Genomic DNA, 19723 nt, shown 5'->3' with positions numbered 1-19723 from the left:
TTGTGTCTTGCATTTAACTTTTGGACCCAGCAGCAATTATGAACTTGTTGGAAATGAGCCAGCACTTCACTTTTTGTCCTCTACATTCAGGAGTGCCCCAAATCTCATGTATTGAGATCTTCGCTCCGACTGAAGTGAACGTGGTCAACGGGACTGATGTCAAACTCAAATGCACCTTCCGCTCCAGTCACCCTGTGTCGGCCAAATCTGTCATAGTTTCCTGGAACTTCCGCCCACTGAATGCCAGGAGAGAGGAGTCGGTAGGTAAAAAGAGTACAAGAAAAATGTTTATACAGTATTATATAAACAAACATAACAAGGAAATGATGGATCAAACTTATAGTTCAAAACAAATCGAAATCAACTACTAGCTGAACTGTCTTAATTTGAAGCCGCCGTGCTGACACGCACACACGTTGTCGCTAGCTGTGTGGTGCACTCACAGTTTGAAATCGCAATACTCCTTGACTTTAACAGCCAGGTTAGAGACCTGGCTGTTTAGGAATACAAAATAAAATCCACTTATCCTTGATCTCTTTTTTACGTGCAGCGGAAAAAAGGGGGAAGAAGTGTTGACAACCCTCTGGATACTTCCTGAATGTTTGAAACCACATATCCATTGTCTGTTGCTTTCTTTGGACTTATATTGAGCCAACAAAACTAGAAAAATGCTGTTAAAAGGCTAAAAACCCTTTAAAAGCATATGAAGTTGCACAGTAGCACTGATTGAATGAGCACGGAGATAGATCAGCCCGCCCACAATGGATGTGCTGCCTGGCACACATCAAGCATATTTTTAATTGGTAGGGATGGGAATCAAAAAACGGTTATTTTCCAGAACTGGTTTCCAGTGTATCAATTCCTTGGAATCCCTTAACAAAATGCTTCTGGGTGGGGATGATGTCATGACGCAACGTGTGTACTGCGTAGTGACATCAGATCTCAAGATGACGATGCCTGGCGATGCTGCAACACCACCCGCGACCCTGAAAGGGACAAGTGGTAGAAAATGGATGGATGGAAGATTGCAATAGCGCTACTTGTAATAATCATAAGGCTGCTATTTCATCAAGAGGAGGACATACGAGCAATATGCTGAAACATTCGAACACACAGCATGCAATAATTATAAATGAAAGTCACATTTTTGAACTGCTCTGATCTCATCCCAGGCAGCAGTAACACTTAACAGGTGAGTAAGACAGGTACCAACCCTGAGCCTATCATGTTAGTGCTATCATTTGTTAAACTGAAATTAATGTCTTCTCATTTAGATAAGCATGAAGAGAAACAGATTCTGACTGGCTCTGAGGCGGGCAATACTCGCTCCAGTTCACGTCTGCCGCTAGACAAATGTCACAGAGCAGCGACTAAGTTTATGGTCTATTTGATACAGAAGATTCTCCAAATGTTAAGTTGGTGAATGTTGTGTGAGAAAATTTGAATGTTTTTCTCCCATTGACTTACATGTCGTTCTTTTATACAGGTGAAACTCAAAAAATTACAATCTGGTGTACAAGTCCATTCATGTCAGCAATTAACTTCAAACGCAAAACTTATAAGTGATATTAACTCATTACATGCAAAGTAGGATATATCAAGCCTTTATGATCATTTTGATGATCTTGGCTTACACTTTTTGAAATCCCACATTTTTTGAGATTTTCAGTTCAAGGTTTTCCTAAACTAAGCCACAATCGTCAAAATTATTACCAATAAAGGCTCGACATATATCATTTTGCATTTAATAAGTTAATATCACGTTACTAAATGTTAGATTCATGTGTAATTTCCACATGATTTATTTTGTAAAATTATACAGAAGAATATTTATTTTTTTACATTTATTTTGAAATTGGTACCTTTTTTTTTTCTATGCTGCAAATGTGACCTCATTGTAGGCTTTGTAAGGTCATGTTACCTCTAAACTCAACAAAATTGAGGCGGCTGATCCACCTTGTTATTGATAAGAGAACCAATGTTAAGTTGTGATCAAAATTATTCAACCCCCACACAATTTTGGTATTTTAGCAAGTTGGACATTTATTCCGTATTTTGTTTATAGTCATATCAAATAAAGATGTGTCAAATAGACAAATGCAACTTAAATTGTAACACTGTATTTTACAAAATACCAAAAAAGGACATTTTTCTTAATATCTCATTGACTAAATTATTCAACCCCCTAGTTACATGCATTTTTAGTACTTAGTAGAACACCCTTTGGCAGTAATTACATCCTTCAAACGTGATACATAACCGGACACAAGCTTCTTGCAACGATCTACAGGTATTTTAGCCCATTCCTCTTGGGCAAAGGCCTCCAGTTCATTCATATTCTTGGGCTTGCGTGCTGCAACTGCCTTCTTCAAGTCCCACCCCAGGTTTTCTATAGGATTTAGGTCTGGCGACTATGAAGGCCACTCCAGAGTCTTCCAGCCCTTCTTCTGCAACCACTCTGATGTTGATTTGGAGGTATTCTTGGGATCCTTGTCCTGTTGGAAGGTCCAACGTCTCCCAAGCCTCAGCTTCGTCACTGACTTAATGACATTTGCAGCTAATATATCCTGGTATATAATAGAATTCATAATGCCTTGAACGCGCTGGAGATTCCCGGTACCTGAGGCAGAGAAACAGCTCCAGAGCATGATTGACCCCCCACCATGCTTAACAGTAGGAAAGGTGTTCTTCTCTTTGTAAGCTTCATTTTTTTCTCCTCCAGACATAATGTTGATTCATAGGCCCAAAGAGTTCCAGTTTGGTCTCATCACTCCATAGAACAGTTTCCCAAAACCTTTGGGGTTTGTCCAGATGATTTTTGTCATACTGGAGTCTATTTTCCTTGTGCCTGGTAGTCAGAAGTGGGGTGCGCCTGGGAGTTCTGGCATGGAGGTCTTCATCTCGTAGTGCGCGCCTTACTGTCTGGGACGAAAACTGCATTCCCCCCTCTGCAATGTCCTGTTGTAGTTCCTCAGCTGTTACCCGGGGGGTTTTCACCACTGTACGCTTCAAATACCGGACAGCAGTTGCACACAGCATCCTCTTTCTACCACGCCCAGGTAGTGTTTCCACTGTACCTTTAGCTTTATCAATCAATCAATCAATGTTTATTTATATAGCCCTAAATCACAAATGTCTCAAATGACTGTACAAACCATTACGACTACGACATCCTCGGAAGAACCCACAAAAGGGCAAGGAAAACTCACACCCAGTGGGCAGGGAGAATTCACATCCAGTGGGACGCCAGTGACAATGCTGACTATGAGAAACCTTGGAGAGAACCTCAGAAGTGGGCAACCCCCCCACCCCCTCTAGGGGACCGAAAGCAATGGATGTCGAGCGGGTCTAACATGATACTGTGAAAGTTCAATCCATACTGGCTCCAACAAAGCCGCGAGAGTTCAGTTCAAAGCGGATCCAAGACAGCAGCGAGAGTCCCGTCCACAGGAAACCATCTCAAGCGGAGGCTGATCAGCAGCGTAGAGATGTCCCCAACTGATACACAGGCGAGCGGTCCATCCTGGGTCCCGACGAGCGGTCCATCCTGGGTCTTGAGTCTGGATCATGGAGTCTTCATCCATGGTCATCGGACCGGACCCCCTCCACAAGGGAGGGGGGGACATAGGAGAAAAAAGAAAAGAAGCGGCAGATCAACTGGTCTAAAAAGGTCTATTTAAAGGCTAGAGTATACAGATGAGTTTTAAGGTGAAACTTAAATGCTTCTACTGAGGTAGCATCTCGAACTGTTACCGGGAGGGCATTCCAGAGTACTGGAGCCCGAACGGAAAACGCTCTATAGCCCGCAGACTTTTTTTGGGCTTTAGGAATCACTAATAAGCCAGAGTCTTTTGAACGCAAATTTCTTGCCGGGACATATGGTACAATACAATCGGCAAGATAGGATGGAGCTAGACCGTGTAGTAAACTTGCGAATTATGCTCCCAACTGTGTCTCTTGGAGTGTGTAATGTCTTTGCTATTTTCTGAAATCCATATACTTTCTTATGAAGAGAAATTACCTCCTCTCTTGACTTCTTTGACCACTCCCTGGAGTTTACCATGTTGCAAATACACCATTGACCATCTACAAGAAGCTGAGTGTCACAGTCTTTTTCAATCAGTTTAATTGTTGCCCGTTATGGTTCTAATCACATCTACAGGTGTTTTCAACACCCTATTGAAATGACCTTATTCAAATTCTGTTCTTAAGAGTTATGATCTTCAAGGGGTTGAATAATTTAGTCAATGAGATATAACGAGAAATTACACTGTTTGGTATGTTACAAAATATAATGTTGTAATTCAAGTTGCATTTGTCTATTTAATGCATCTTTATTTAATACGACTACAAACAAAATACGGAAAAAAATTCCAACTTGCAAAAACACCAAAATTGTGTGGGGGTTGAATAATATTGATCACAACTGTAATTGTTAAGCAGAATCAAAAGGGGAATCGGAACCAGAAAGATCTTATCAATTTCTATCCTTATTATTCGGTCTGTGGTTCGTAAATCCAAGAGTTTGTACAATGAGGGGTTTGTAAATCAAGGTTCCTCTGTACTTGAAATATTTCAATGATATAAATAAAATTATAAATAGTAATACCTGTATAATCAACAATATGAAATCAGATCCACAAGAAATCATCATGATGATCGCAGCCAAACCACCAACAATACAGGATCATTTGCAAAAAGGGACTTGCTTGTGTTGTAATGTTTAGTAGTAGTTTAGTCTTTATTTGAAGGGACAATACACATAAACATTAAGCTCAAAGAAAGATATGTTCTGTACCAGATTATAGCTAAATAGCTAATTTCCATCTGCAGTCCCTGGCTACCTAAATTAAAGGGATACAAAATCATGCAATACAATTATAGCAATAAACCAAAAAAAGTCATAAAATGCCCTTTCATTGACACATACTTAATACACAAACAACCACACCTCATTTACATCATCACACATCACATGCTCTTGTTCACATCTGTCATCATTTGTAAAAACAACCCTGATTTTAACAGACACACCTCACAGTTTACAACAAAATGCTGTCATGGATGAATATAATACACATTAAGTTGATGTGTCAATCATAGTGCCCAAATACATAACAGATTAGAGTAATCTGTTAGACTTTTCAAGTTGATGATGTTAATGTTCAGAATTAAAGGGTTCATTGATGCACCTTGCTGGCTGTGACCATAACTAGAGCATAATGAGGAAGTTTTGTTTTGCTGTTATGGCAAGTGCTCCGGTGAAATGTTAGTCTTGTCATTACGTACGAGAAGTTACTTGCAGAATGTTGCAGGTGGCTGAGTCTGCATTCATTTAGCACCGAACTGAGGCATCGAAAACTTTTTTTTCTGTCCTACTTCCTACCGCTTAGGCTAAGTTATGACTTTAATACATGTACAATATTGCCCTTAAAAAGTGAATATATGCTAAATGAATCCTGACTGCTACCTATGGACGGGTCTTCACTTTTTACATATACAAGTGGTCTTCAGGTTACAGGCAAGGTGTTCCCAGGCCAGCCGGGCGACATAGTCTTCCCAACGTGTCCTGGGTCTTCTCCGTGGCCTCCTACCGGTTGGACGTGTGCTAAACATCCCCCTAGGGATGCGTTTGGGTAGCATCCTGACCAGATGCCCGAACCACCTCATCTGGCTCCTCTCGATGTGGAGGAGCAGCAGCTTTACTTTGAGTTCCTCCCGGATGACAGAGCTTCTCACCCTATCTCTAAGGGAGAGCCCTGCCACACGGCGGAGGAAACTCATTTTGGCCGCTTGTACCCGTGATCTTATCCTTTCGGTCATGACCCAAAGCTCATGAACATAGGTGAGGATGGGAACGTAGATCAACCGGTAAATTGAGAGCTTTACCTTCCGGCTCATCTCCTTCTTCACCACGACGGATCGGTACAACGTCCGCATTACTGAAGACGCCGCACCGATCTGCCTGTCGATCTCACGGTCCACCCGTCCCCTACTCGTGAACAAGATTCCTAGGTACTTGAACTCCTCCACTTGGGGCAGGGTCTCCTCCCCAACCCGGAGGTGGCACTCAACCCTTTTCTGGGCAAGAACCATGGACTCAGACTTGGAGGTGCTGATTCTCATTCCGGTCGCTTCACACTCGCCTGCGAACCGAACCAGTGAGAACTGAAGATCCCGGTCAGATGAAGCCATCAGGACCACATCATCTGCAAAAAGCAGAGACCTAATCCCGCGGCCACCAAACCGGAACCCCTCAACGCCCTGACTGCGCCGAGAAATTCTGTCCATAAAAGTTATGAACACAATCGGTGACAAAGGGCAGCTTTGGCGGAGTCCAACCCTCACTGGAAACGTGTACGACTTACTGCCGGCAATGCGGACCAAGCTCTGACACTGATCGTACAGGGAGCGGACCGCCACAATAAGACAGTCCGATACCCCATACTCTCTGAGCACTCCCCACAGGACTTCCCGAGGGAAACAGTCGAATGCAACTCCAAGTCCACAAAGCACATGCACACTCAAGAACCCTACCGATAGTATAGAGCTGGTCCACAGTTCCACGACCAGGACGAAAACCACACTGTTCCTCCTGAATCCGGGGTTCGGCTATCCGTCGTAGCCTCCTCTCCAGTACATATTAATAAACCGGGAAGGCTGAGGAGTGTGATCCCACGATATTTGGAACACACCCTCCGGTCCCCCTTCTTAAAGAGAGGAACAACCACCCCGGTCTGCCAATCCAGAGGTACTTCCCCCGATGTCCACGCGATACTGCAGAGCCTTGTCAATCAAGATATCCCCACTGCATCCAAAGCCTTAAGGAACTCCGGGCGGTTCTCATCCACCCCTGGGGCCTTGCCACCGAGGAGCTTTTTAACTACCTCAGCAACGTCAGCCTCAGAAATAGGAAAGCCCACCACAGATTCCCCAGGCAGTGCTTCCTCATAGGAAGACATGTTGGTGGAATTGAGGAGGTCTTTGAAGTATTCCTTCCACCTATCCACAACATCCGCAGTTGAGGTCAGCAGAACACCATCTGCACCATGCACGGTGTTGAGAGTGTACTGCTTACCCTTCCTGAGGCCGCGAATGGTGGTCCAGAATCGCTTCGAAGGCGTCCTGAAGTTTTCCATGGCTTCCCCGAACTCCTCCCACGTCCGAGTTTGTGCCTCCGCGACCGCTAAAGCTGCACACCGCTTGGCCTGTCGGTACTTGTCCACTGCCTCCGGAGTCCTATGAGAACCTGTTAAGACTCCTTCTTCAGCTTGACGGTATCCTTCACCGCTGGTGTCCACCAACGGGTTCTAGGATTACCGCGCCGACCGGCAGCAACTACCTTGCGGCTACAGCTCCAATCAGCCGCCTCGACAATAGAGGTGCGGAACATGATCCACTCGGACTCAATGTCCAGCACCTCCCTCGTGACATGTTCAAAGTTCTTCCGGAGGTGGGAATCGAAACTTTCTCTGACAGTAGACTCTGCCAGACGTTCCCAGCAAACCCTCACAATGCGTTTGGTTCTGCCAGGTCTGTCCGGCATCCTCCCCCACCATCGCAGCACACTAGGTGGTGATCGGTAGAAAGCTACGCCCCTCTCTTCACCCGAGTGTCCAAAACATGAGGCCGCAAATCCGATGATGCAACTACAAAATCGATCATGGAACTGCGGCCTAGAGTGTCCTGGTGCCAAGTGCACATATGGACACCCTTATGTTTGAACATGGTGTTTGTTATGGACAAACTGTGACGAGCACAAAAGTCCAATAACAAAACACCATTCTTCCCAATCACGCCTCTCCAGGTTTCACTGTCGTTGCCAACATGAGCGTTGAAGTCCACCAGCAGAACAAGGGAATCACCCGACGAAGCACTCTCCAGTACTCCCTCGAGTGTACCCAAAAAGTCAGGACCCGTCCCCAAACCCGAAGGCGGAGGGAGGCTACCCTTTCCTCCATTGGGTTGAACTCCAACGTGCAGGCTTTGAGCCGGGGGGAAACAAGAAATGCCACCCCAGCCCGTCGCCTCTCTCTGCCGGCAACGCCAGAGTGGAAGAGAATCCAGCCCCTTTCGAGAGAAGAGATTCCAGAGCCCTTGCTGTGCCTCGAAGTACGTCCGAATACATCCAGCCGGAATTTCTCCACTTCGTGCACTAGATCAGGCTCCTTCCCCCCCAGTGAGGTGACGTCCCACGTCCCAAGAGCTAGCTTCTGTAGCCGAGGATAGGACCGCCATGTGCCCTGCCTTCTGCTGGCGCCCAGCTCACATCGCACCCGACCTCTATGGCCCCTGCTATGGGTGGTAAGCCCATTGGAGGGTGGACCCACGTTGCCTCTTCGGGCTGTGCCCGGCCGGGCCCCATGGTAACAGGACCAGCCACCAGGCGCTCGCCATCGTGCCACACCTCCGGGCCTGGCTCCAGAGGGGGGCCCCGGTGACCCGCGTCTGGGCGAGGGAAATCTGGGTCCTTGATTGGTTTTCTTCAGAGAAGTCTTCGAGCTGATCTTTGTCTGATCCCTCACCTAGGACCTGTTTGCCTTGGGAAACCCTACCAGGGGGCTTAAAGCCCCCGGACAACATAGCTCCTAGGATCATTGGGACACGCAAACTCCTCTACCACGATAAGGTGGCCGCTCGGATGGTGTGGGCGTGTGGCACCGAACGGAGATATGGACATGCGGAGTTCGCACTTGCTACTTTTTGTAGCAACGCTTTTGGCCCACACTTGACAATTTACGGTTGTCTGTTCGACTTATTCCCACTTGAAGCCAAACCACCACCAGACGATGGACCCCCTGCTGGTTTTTTGGGGGAATTAATTCTTCCTTCATTTGCACCATATTTCTCTCGTATTACCACTTGCACGGCTCTGCTAGCATCACAGCTAACTTTACCCATGCTGCTATCTCTCTGCTCCGCGAGGGCGTGAACGTATGTGACGTATTACGTGACAGTATGTGACGTGTGTGAGAAGGTGCGCTTGTCTGTGAGGAGGACACACAGGAAAGACTGAGAAGAGCCTGTAATGTAATGCCTGCAGCTAAAAGCAACTGCGTGAGAACGTATATTTGAATATCACGATATAGTTGTTTTCTATATCGCACAGAGACAAACCTGCGATATATCATGTATATCGACATATATCGCCCAGCCCTAGTTTGTCCCAAAGTAGTCTTTGCTGTTTCTTACGAAATATGCCATGACTAGTTGTGTTGTTGTTCTTGAAGGGAAACACAAACGTTCAATCAATCAATCAAAGTTTACTAGATATAGCCCTTAATCACAAATGTCTCAAAGGGCTGCAGAAGCCACAACGACATCCTCGGTTCAGATCCCACATCTGGGCAACACTCAACCCAATGACAACAACGTGAAAACCCCGGGTCTCGACTTTATAATGTGAATCTCCAGTCCATAGTGGGGTCAGCAGGGGATCATCTTGAATGGACACCAGTCAGCACCGCAGAGACGTCACCAACTGATGCACAGAAGAGTGGTCCTTCCTGGGTACCGACGTGGAAGAGCTAGCGGGTTCTCCGTGGAAGCTGATCTGTGGTCACCTCATAACCTCTCTACCCAGGAGAGGGGGGCAGAGCAGAAAACTGAGACAGCAGATCAACTGGTCTAAAAATGGGTCTATTTAAAAGCTGGGATGTACAAATTAGTTTTAAAATGGGACTTAAATGCTTCTATTGAGGTAACATCTCTAATTGTTACAGGAAGGGCATTCCAGAGTACTGGAGTCTTAATAAAAAACGCTCTAAAGCCCGCAGACTTTTTTTGGGCTCTGGGAATCACTAATAAGCCGGAGTTCTTTGAACGCAGATTTCTTGCCGGGACATATGGTACAATATAGATAGGCTGAAGCTAGACCGTGTAGTATTTTATACGTAAATAGTAAAACCGTAAAGTCGCATCTTAAGTGCACAGGAAGCCAGTGCAGGTGAGCCAGTATAGGCGTAATATGATCAAACTTTCTTGTTCTTGTCAGAAGTCTAGCAGTCGCATTTTGTACCAACTGTAATCTTTTAATGCTAGACATAGAGGGACTCGAAAATAATACATTACAATAATCGAGACGAGATGTAACGAATGCGTGAATAATGATCCTTGTGTCCGTAGTGGACAAAATGGGACACATTTTTGCAATATTATGGAGATTAAAAAAGGCTGTTTTAGTAACACTCTTAATGTGTGACTCCAATGAGAGTTGGGTCGAAGATAATACTCAGATTCTTTACCGATTCGCTTTGTGTAATTGTTTGGTTGTCAAATGTTAAGGTGCTTTTAATAAATAAGTGCCGGTGTGTAGCAGGGCCGATAATCAGCATTTCGTTGTGATGTCTCTGTAAAATTAATGCGCCGTCGTATGCTTCAAATGGGAAAAATACGTAAATATTACATGTTATTATGAATGTGCCTGTTACTACATTACAGAAATACTTGCAGTATGTATACAAAACGTAAATTAAAGTGTTTGGATGGTTTTTTTAGAGCTCTTTACTCCATTGCTAGCTGACTTTTTATTAACGAGTTAGAGTGCATAAAAAAAAAGAAAAACGTGTGCTTGTCGTACATAAAGATTGCAACTGATAGGCTAAATTACATTTAAAAAGTGCAGTTCCCCTCATTGGTTGCAATATTATTATGCAGTGTTTTACACAAGAAATACAATCGAGTCGGTCCCCAATTGTGAACATTTTATGCATTGGAAGCGTAACCCACTATGATCACAATAAATAACTAATTGAAAATAAATGTTTCATAAAATATGACAGCCTATATATAAGGGAGGTCTGGTGATGTGTCTACTGTTTACTAAATATGTGTGTTGGTGTCAGGTGTTCTACTTCCACGAGGAAGCGTACCCTCCTCAGAGCGGCCGTTTTAAAGGCCGGGCGGTGTGGTCAGGAGATGTCACTGGAAATGACGCCTCCATCACCCTCCGTGAGGTGCCTCCAACCTTTAACGGCACGTACATCTGCAACGTACGCAACCGTCCAGACGTGCACGGCAGCAACAAAGAGACCACCCTGAGCGTCGTCAGCACAGGTAAGGAGTCTGGTGCGGGGGGGCCACTGCACACTGACTTTGTTTGTGTCGTCCAGTTGTCAATCACAGCTGTGAATGCCAATGTTGCGCTAATTTAGAGAGCCCCTGGCCAATGGCAGTTAATTGAGCGGAGGCGTTATTGGAAATATACAGTTTGGTCACTAACATGAACATTATGCATTGGGAGTCAAAAGGTAGGTCGAGTATAGGTGTAGAGCAGGGGTTTCAAACGTACGGCCCGCTGGCCGGATCAGGCCCGTGAACAGGTTTTATCCGGCCCGCGTGATGAGTTTGCCAAATACTATTGTAGGAGCCTAAATACTGTTTAAGTTCATTTACATTTTATGGAAGGCACCTTATTGTGGTAGAGGAGTTCGCGTGTCCCAATGATCCTAGGAGCTATGTTGTCCGGGGGCTTTATGCCCCCTGGTAGGGTCACCCAAGGCAAACAGGTTCTAGGTGAGGGATCAGACAAAGAGCAGCTCGAAGACCTCTATGAAGAAGAAAAAACATAGACCCAGATTTCCCTCACCCGGACGCGGGTCACCGGGGCCTCCCTCTGGAGCCAGGCCCAGGGGTGGGGCACGATGGCGAGCGCTTGGTGGCCGGGCCTGTTCCCATGGGGCCCGGCCGGGCACAGCCCGAAGAGGCAACATTGGTCACCCCTCCAATGGGCTCACCACCCATAGCAGGGGCCATAGAGGTCGGGTGCAATGTGAGCTGGACGGCAGCCGAAGGCAGGGGACTTGGCGGTCCGATCCTCGGCTACAGAAGCTAGCTCTTGGGACGTGGAACGTCACCTCACTGGGGGCGAAAGAGCCTGAGCTAGTGCGCGAAGTCGAGAAGTTCCGGCTGGATATAGTCGGACTCACTTCGACGCACAGCAAGGGCTCTGGAACCACTTCTCTCGAGAGGGACTGGACCCTCTTCCACTCTGGCGTTGCCGGCAGTGAGAGGTGACGGGCTGGGGTGGCAATTCTTGTTTTCCCCCGGCTCAAAGCCTGCACGTTGGAGTTTAACCCGGTGGACGAAAGGGTAGCCTCCCTCCGCCTTCGGGTGGGGGGACGGGTCCTGACTGTTGTTTGTGCTTACGCACCAAACAGCAGTTCAGAGTACCCACCCTTTTTGGGTACACTCGAGGGAGTACTGGAAAGTGCTCCCCCGGGTGATTCCCTTGTCCTACTGGGGGACTTCAACGCTAACGTTGGCAACGACAGTGAAACCTGGAGAGGCGTGATTGGGAAGAATGGCCGCCCAGATCTGAACCCGAGTGGTGGTCTGTTATTGGACTTTTGTGCTCGTCACAGTTTGTCCATAACAAACACCATGTTCAAACATAAGGGTGTCCATATGTGCACTTGGCACCAGGACACCCTAGGCTGCAGTTCCATGATCGACTTTGTAGTTGTGTCATCGGATTTGCGGCCTTATGTTTTGGACACTCGGGTGAAAAGAGGGGCAGAGCTTTCTACCGATCACCACCTAGTGGTGAGTTGGCTGCGATGGTGGGGGAGGATGACGGACAGACCTGGGAGGCCCAAACGCATTGTGAGGGTCTGCTGGGAACGTCTGGCAGAGTCTCCTGTCAGAGAAAGTTTCAATTCCCACCTCCGGAAGAACTTTGAACATGTCACGAGGGAGGTGCTGGACATTGAGTCCAAGTGGACCATGTTCCGCACCTCTATTGTCGAGGCGGCTGATCGGAGCTGTGGCCGCAAGGTAGTTGGTGCTTGTCGGGGCGGCAATCCTAAAACCCCTTGGTGGACACCAGCGGTGAGGGATGCCGTCAAGCTGAAGAAGGAGTCCTATCGGGTCCTTTTGGCTCATAGGACTCCGGAGGCACCGGACAGGTACCGACAGGCCAAGCGGTGTGCAGCTTCAGCGGTCGCGGAGGCAAAAACTCGGACATGGGAGGAGTTCGGGGAAGCCATGGAAAACGACTTCCGGACGGCTTCGAAGCGATTCTAGACCACCGTCCGCCGCCTCAGGAAGGGGAAGCAGTGCACTATCAACACCGTGTATGGTGCGGATGGTGTTCTGCTGACCTCAACTGCGGATGTTGTGGATAGGTGGAAGGAATACTTCGAAGACCTCCTCAATCCCACCAACACGTCTTCCTATGAGGAAGCAGTGCCTGGGGAATATGCGGTGGACTCTCCTATTTCTGGGGCTGAGGTCGCTGAGGTAGTTAAAAAGCTCCTCGGTGGCAAGGCCCCAGGGGTGGATGAGGTCCGCCCGGAGTTCCTTAAGGCTCTGGATGCTGTGGGGCTGTCTTGGTTGACAAGACTCTGCAGCATCGCGTGGAGATTGGGGGCGGTACCTCTGGATTGGCAGACCGGGGTGGTGGTTCCTCTCTTTAAGAAGGGGGACCGGAGGGTGTGTTCCAACTATCGTGGGATCACACTCCTCAGCCTTCCTGGTAAGGTTTATTCAGTTGTACTGGAGAGGAGGCTACGCCGGATAGTCGAACCTTGGATTCAGGAGGAACAGTGTGGTTTTCGTCCTGGTCGTGGAACTGTGGACCAGCTCTATACTCTCGGCAGGGTTCTTGAGGGTGCATGGGAGTTTGCCCAACCAGTCTACATGTGCTTTGTGGACTTGGAGAAGGCATTCGACCGTGTCCCTCGGGAAGGTCTGTGGGGAGTGCTCAGAGAGTATGGGGTATCGGACTGTCTAATTGTGGCGGTCCGCTGCCTGTACGATCAGTGCCAGAGCTTGGTCCGCATTGCCGGCAGTAAGTCGAACACATTTCCAGTCAGGGTTGGACTCCGCCAAGGCTGTCCTTTGTCACCGATTCTGTTCATAACTTTTATGGACAGAATTTCTAGGCTCAGTCAAGGCGTTGAGGGGTTCCGGTTTGGTGACCGCAGGATTAGGTCTCTGCTTTTTGCAGATGATGTGGTCCTGATGGTTTCATCTGACCGGGATCTTCAGCTCTCACTGGATCGGTTCGCAGCCGAGTGTGAAGCGACCGGAATGAGAATCAGCACCTCCAAGTCCGAGTCCATGGTTCTCGCCCAGAAAAGGGTGGAATGCCATCTCCGGGTTGGGGAGGAGACTATGCCCCAAGTGGAGGAGTTCAAGTACCTAGGAGTCTTGTTCACGAGTGGGGGAAGAGTGGATCGTGAGATCGACAGGCGGATCGGTGCGGCGTCTTCAGTAATGCGGACGTTGTACCTATCCGTTGTGGTGAAGAAGGAGTTGAGCCGTAAGGCAAAGCTCTCAATTTACCGGTCGATCTACGTTCCCATCCTCACCTATGGTCATGAGCTTTGGGTCATGACCGAAATGATAAGATCACGGGTACAAGCGGCCGAAATGAGTTTCCTCCGCCGTGTGGCGGGGCTCTCCCTTAGAGATAGGGTGAGAAGCTCTGCCATCCGGAAGGAACTCAAAGCCGCTGCTCCTCCACATCGAGAGGAGCCAGATGAGGTGGTTTGGGCATCTGGTCAGGATGCCACCCGAACGCCTCCCTAGGGAGGTGTTTAGGGCACGTCCAACCGGTAGGAGACCACGGGGAAGACCCAGGACACGTTGGGAAGACTATCTCCCGGCTGGCGTGGGAACGCCTCGGGATCCCCCGGGAAGAGCTAGACGAAGTGGCTGGGGAGAGGGAAGTCTGGGTTTCCCTGCTTAGGCTGTTGCCCCCGCGACCCGACATCGGATAAGCGGAAGAAGATGGATGGATGGAAGGTGCTTTATGTTTATTCAGCCAAAAGGGGACTATTTAATTTATTTGCATGATAAGAAAATGTATATATTGAATGCTTGAGTAATTATATAAAGCTCACTTTAATTGTAATTATTAAATTTGTCCAAATGATTTGATGACGTAACTGTTTTAAGTGCATATATGGCGGAATGATCTGTGTGGTAAAGGGTTTTTTGGACATAAGGTGTTATGGGTATTTGCTGTCAGGTGCGGTGGAATCGAGCCACACAGTTTTTTGACCTCACTCATACTTATTCTCATTCATACTTTTTGCAACTCGTACTGCAACAAACTCTCTTTATTTTGTCATTCATTTGTTCCCACATCGTGACTGTTTTACGTTTTGAATTATTAAGATCACAAGTAAACCATACAAACGAAGAAGAACGTCTGGAGTTTTGTTTTGTTGTTGCCGCAGCAAGCGGAGTGAATGTGATAGTAGAGGAGCGTCAAGCTTAAGGCTACTTTAGGAATCTACATTTTAGTCAAAAAACTTGCTCTTTGTGGAGGAAACGGAACGTGGAACTGCCTGACTGTAAAGGATCAAGAGGAACAAGCCTGCAAGAGGAGGCGACAGGTACGTGAGTGCACGCTGCTTGAAAGTGAACGAGAGAGAGAGGGAGAGAGAGAGAGAAGCTCGTCCCGGTGCGACGCTGCGGCACATCAGCATATTTATTGACTCGTTGTGGAAATATTGGCTTGTAATGGATGCAGAAGACAGTGGAAAAAGGACAGTAAAAATGACCGAGAAGGCTGTATAAATGCACAAGGTGAGAAAGATGCAGGCACGCAAGAGCGCACTGGCTCAATTGACTCGCTTGATGACGCAGATTGAGCACTTAATGGAGGAAGATGTTAATGTGGATGCTGTAAAAAATCAGCTTTGTGTGGACTTTAGTGGCTTGCGGCAAGAATTTTTGGATCTTAATTCTGATGTTCAGAAATTCATGTCTGAGGAGGGGTTTGTGGAAGATCAAAACAATTGGTTTAATCCAAAAAATAAAATGATGGAGGACTTTTTCTGGAAATGTGAGGAGTGGATGAAAGATGTTTTTAAGCGTGTTGAGCAAGTGGAAGAATGCAATAAACAAGTGTCACCTGCAGATAGTCGGTCTACATCAACAAAGAGGACCGCTAGAAGTCAAAGTAAAGCTGGATCACGAAGCAGAAGTTCATGTTCTTCATCTTCTGTCAGATTAAAGGCGGAAATGGAGCGTGCATCATTGAGAACAAAGGCGGCACCTTTACAAGAAAAGTTGGCCATAGAACAGGAAGAAGCTGCAATAAAAGCGCAAAAAGAAATGCATGCAATGCAAACAGCAGTCGCTGCATGTGACGCTAAAATGGAAGTTTTACAAAACTATGAAAACACACAAGAAGAAGACAGTATTAATAAAAGCTGATAAAAAGGATGTTAGAAGACTTGCTAGTCCTAACACACAAGTACCACCACCCACTTTACCAACACGTAGCATTAAACATAATGCTCCCCCCACATCTATTCAAATGACTACATTTGCACCAGGGACTGAAATTATAGACCAACAGACATTAACACTTGATGGGCTTTGCCAAGCAATATCTCAGCAAGCCAACGTCACAGAGTATCTCGTGAAGAGTCACAAGGCATCTCTACTCCACATCTTTCCATTCCAACATTCAAGGGTGACCCCCTGGAATACAAATCTTTTATTGGGGCCATCGAACATGGAATTGAAAGCCGCACTAGTGAAAACCGGGATCGTCTTCAATTTTTACTACAATATACAAGTGGACAATCACATGAGTTGGTAAAGAGCTGCATCAATATGGAATCTTCAACAGGATACACTAAAGCAAAACAAATGTTAAAATACTTCTTCGGTGATGACTTTAAGATAGCCGAAGCTTACATAACAGAAGCCATGGCGTGGCCAACAATCAAGCCAGAAGACGGTGTTGCCCTTCACTCCTTCGCATTATTCCTCACAGGCTGCTCTAACACAATGACAGACATTACCTACATGGAGGACTTGGACAACACAGCTAATATAAAGGCACTGGTAAACAAACTTCCATATAAACTCAGAGAACTTTGGAGGAAGTTTGCATGCGACTTACAAGAAAGAACAAAGACAAGAGTTAAGTTTAAGGATTTTGTGGACTTCGTAAACCGGCAAGTCAAGTATCTTTTGAACCCCCTTTATGGGAACATAACAGATACTACCATGAACACGAAAGATTCTGTGAGACAGAAAATAAAACCACAATATGTAGAAACCCTCAAACCAAAAAAGGTGTTTACAACAGTCGTTGTGCCCCCCAAGACAGAAAATGATAACTACATCATAACAAAAACACGAACAGTGTTGGTGGACAGAAAACCTTGGGTTTATTGTAATGGAGAGCAACACAGCCTCACAGTTTGCAAGAAATTTAAGAGCAAGCTCCACAAAGACAAAATTGACTTCTTGAGAAGCAAAGGTGTGTGTTTTGCATGTTTAAAGCATGGACACATGAGTAGTAGTTGCAAACAAAAACTTCAATGTCAAGAATGCTCGAGACTGCATCCCACATTATTACACATTGGTCATAAAGACTACAGAGAAGAAACCGGAAAGGACAATTGTGAACAGCAATCAATATCAAGTGCCATTGTACAAACAACTGAAACCTGTGGTGTCACTGAGGCCGGTAGTGAAGATTGTGTACTTTCGATTCTTCCAGTGTACATCAAGGCACAGAAAGGAACCAAGACAGTGATCACGTATGCCTTTCTTGACCCAGGTAGTTCAGCTACTTTTGCCACAGAGTCACTAATAAACCAACTGAATGTGAGTGGACGCAATGTAAGCATCTCGTTGCGAACAATGGGAAATGACACTGTCGTGAACATAAGCGTCGTGAATGGTTTGGAAATGAGCAGTTTGGACGGAAAAGAGTTTGTGGAACTAAAGGAAGTTTATTCACAGAAAGACATTCCTGTCTCCAAGGACAATATTCCCCGACAAGAGGATATTCATAGGTGGCCACACCTAAAGGAGGTGAGAATACCTAAAATTCAAGCCAAGATTGGATTACTCATCGAAGTAAACGTTCCCAAAGCGATGGAGCCACTGCAAGTGGTTAAAAGTGTGGATAATGGACCATACGCTGTGAGAACGATGCTAGGCTGGACATTAAATGGACCACTCGGAGGTGGAAGTGACAGAACTGCAATTGACAAATGGACAGGAATTACTGCAAACAGGATCTCAGTGGTGAAGCTTGGGTAGCTTTGGCAGCTGCAGTTCAAGCACGACTTTCCTGATGCTGGACAAAATGAAAACATTGAGATGTCCAGGGACAACCATCAGTTTATCAGTATGATGTCTCAAACTGCAGTACTTAAAGATGGCCACTACAATATTTGCCTTCCAGTGAAGAAGAAGCCTTTGTCTATGCCAAATAACAGGGCAATTGCAGAGCAACGTGCACTGAATCAACGGAAGAGATTTTCGAGAGACGTCAAGTTTTACCAAGAGTACGTGGCGTTCATGGATGACCTTTTAAGAAAAGGTTATGCAGTAAAGCTTGTAGGTGAAGAGCGCAAATCTGCTGAGGGGCAAACATGGTATCTGCCTCACCATGGAGTAAGACATCCAACCAAACAGAAGTTGCGTATTGTCTTCGACTGCGGCGCAAGCTTTCAAGGTACTTCATTAAACCAACAGCTTCTGCAGGGACCTGACCTCACCAGCTCACTATTAGGAGTCCTTATAAGATTTCGCCAGGAGTCTGTGGCGGTTATGGCGGACGTGGAAGCCATGTTCCATCAGGTTGGAGTAAGCGATGAAGACACTGATCTCCTGAGGTTTCTCTGGTGGCCTGATGGAAACTACGAGCTGGATCTCGTTGAACACAAGATGCTAGTTCACATTTTCGGCGCGACATCATCACCAAGTGTTGCAACCTTTGCACTTCAAAAATGTGCAACAGACTTTGTGGATGAGTTTGGACAGGAAACGGCAAGGTCTGTCAACAAGAATTTTTATGCGGATGACTGTCTTAAGTCAGTTGCTGATGAAGATAGAGCCATTACCCTATGTGCTGAGTTGAGGAAAATGTTGGCAAAAGGAGGATTTCGGCTGACAAAATGGTCAAGCAACAGCAGGAAGTTGCTTAACTCGCTCCCAGAAAAGGAAAAAGCACAGGGCTTTCAAGATCTGGACTTGGACGAAGATTACCTGCCAATGGAGAGAACATTAGGGAACCAGTGGTGTGCCGAATCAGACCAATTCAAGTTTAAGATCAACCTCAAACATAGACCATACACAAGGAGAGGATTGCTTTCCATAGTAAGTTCAATTTTTGATCCTTTGGGCTTTCTGTCTCCAGTAATATTGCCTGCTAAAATAATTCTGCAAGATCTATGTCGACAAAGATATAATTGGGATCAAGACCTGCCTGACACAGTGATTGAGAGATGGAAAAAGTGGATCTCAAGTTTGGCACAGCTTGAAAATTTTGGAGTTGACAGATGCTTCAAGTTGAAGAAGTTTGGTGTGCCAGCCTTTGCGCAGCTTCATCATTTTGCTGACGCAAGTGAAGACGCCTACGGAACTACAAGCTACTTGCTGACTCGCTTTTCAACAGGTGAAGCTCAATCCACCTTGATCAGGGACGGCGTGGCGCAGTGGTAGAGTGGCCGTGCGCAACCCGAGGGTCCCTGGTTCAAATCCCACCTAGTACCAACCTCGTCACGTCCGTTGTGTCCTGAGCAAGACACTTCACCCTTGCTCCTGATGGGTGCAGGTTGGCGCTTTGCATGGCAGCTCCCTCCATCAGTGTGTGAATGTGTGTGTGAATGGGTAAATGTGGAAGTAGCGTCAAAGCGCTTTGAGTACCTTGAAGGTAGAAAAGCGCTATACAGGTACAACCCATTTATCATGGCAAAGACAAGGGTGGCGCCCCTAAAATCTCCGACTATTCCTCGAA

The 19723-nt window shown here is 46.5% G+C and overlaps 1 protein-coding gene across 1 annotated transcript in view; it reads left to right on the top strand.

The window, feature by feature from the left end:
- mpzl2b (myelin protein zero-like 2b) overlaps positions 1–19723 on the top strand; it is a 43923-nt gene that overhangs the window by 17802 nt on the left and 6398 nt on the right. Inside the window, exons 2-3 of the mRNA XM_061897741.1 lie at positions 91–260; positions 10845–11055. Coding sequence (XP_061753725.1) covers positions 91–260; positions 10845–11055 — 381 coding nt within the window. The remainder of the gene's footprint in view (positions 1–90; positions 261–10844; positions 11056–19723) is intronic.

This window comes from Nerophis ophidion, linkage group LG04, assembly GCF_033978795.1.
Source record: "Nerophis ophidion isolate RoL-2023_Sa linkage group LG04, RoL_Noph_v1.0, whole genome shotgun sequence".
Lineage (NCBI taxonomy): Eukaryota > Metazoa > Chordata > Actinopteri > Syngnathiformes > Syngnathidae > Nerophis > Nerophis ophidion.
Note: the sequence above shows the minus strand (reverse complement) of the source record. Positions and strands in the feature narration are given on the sequence as shown.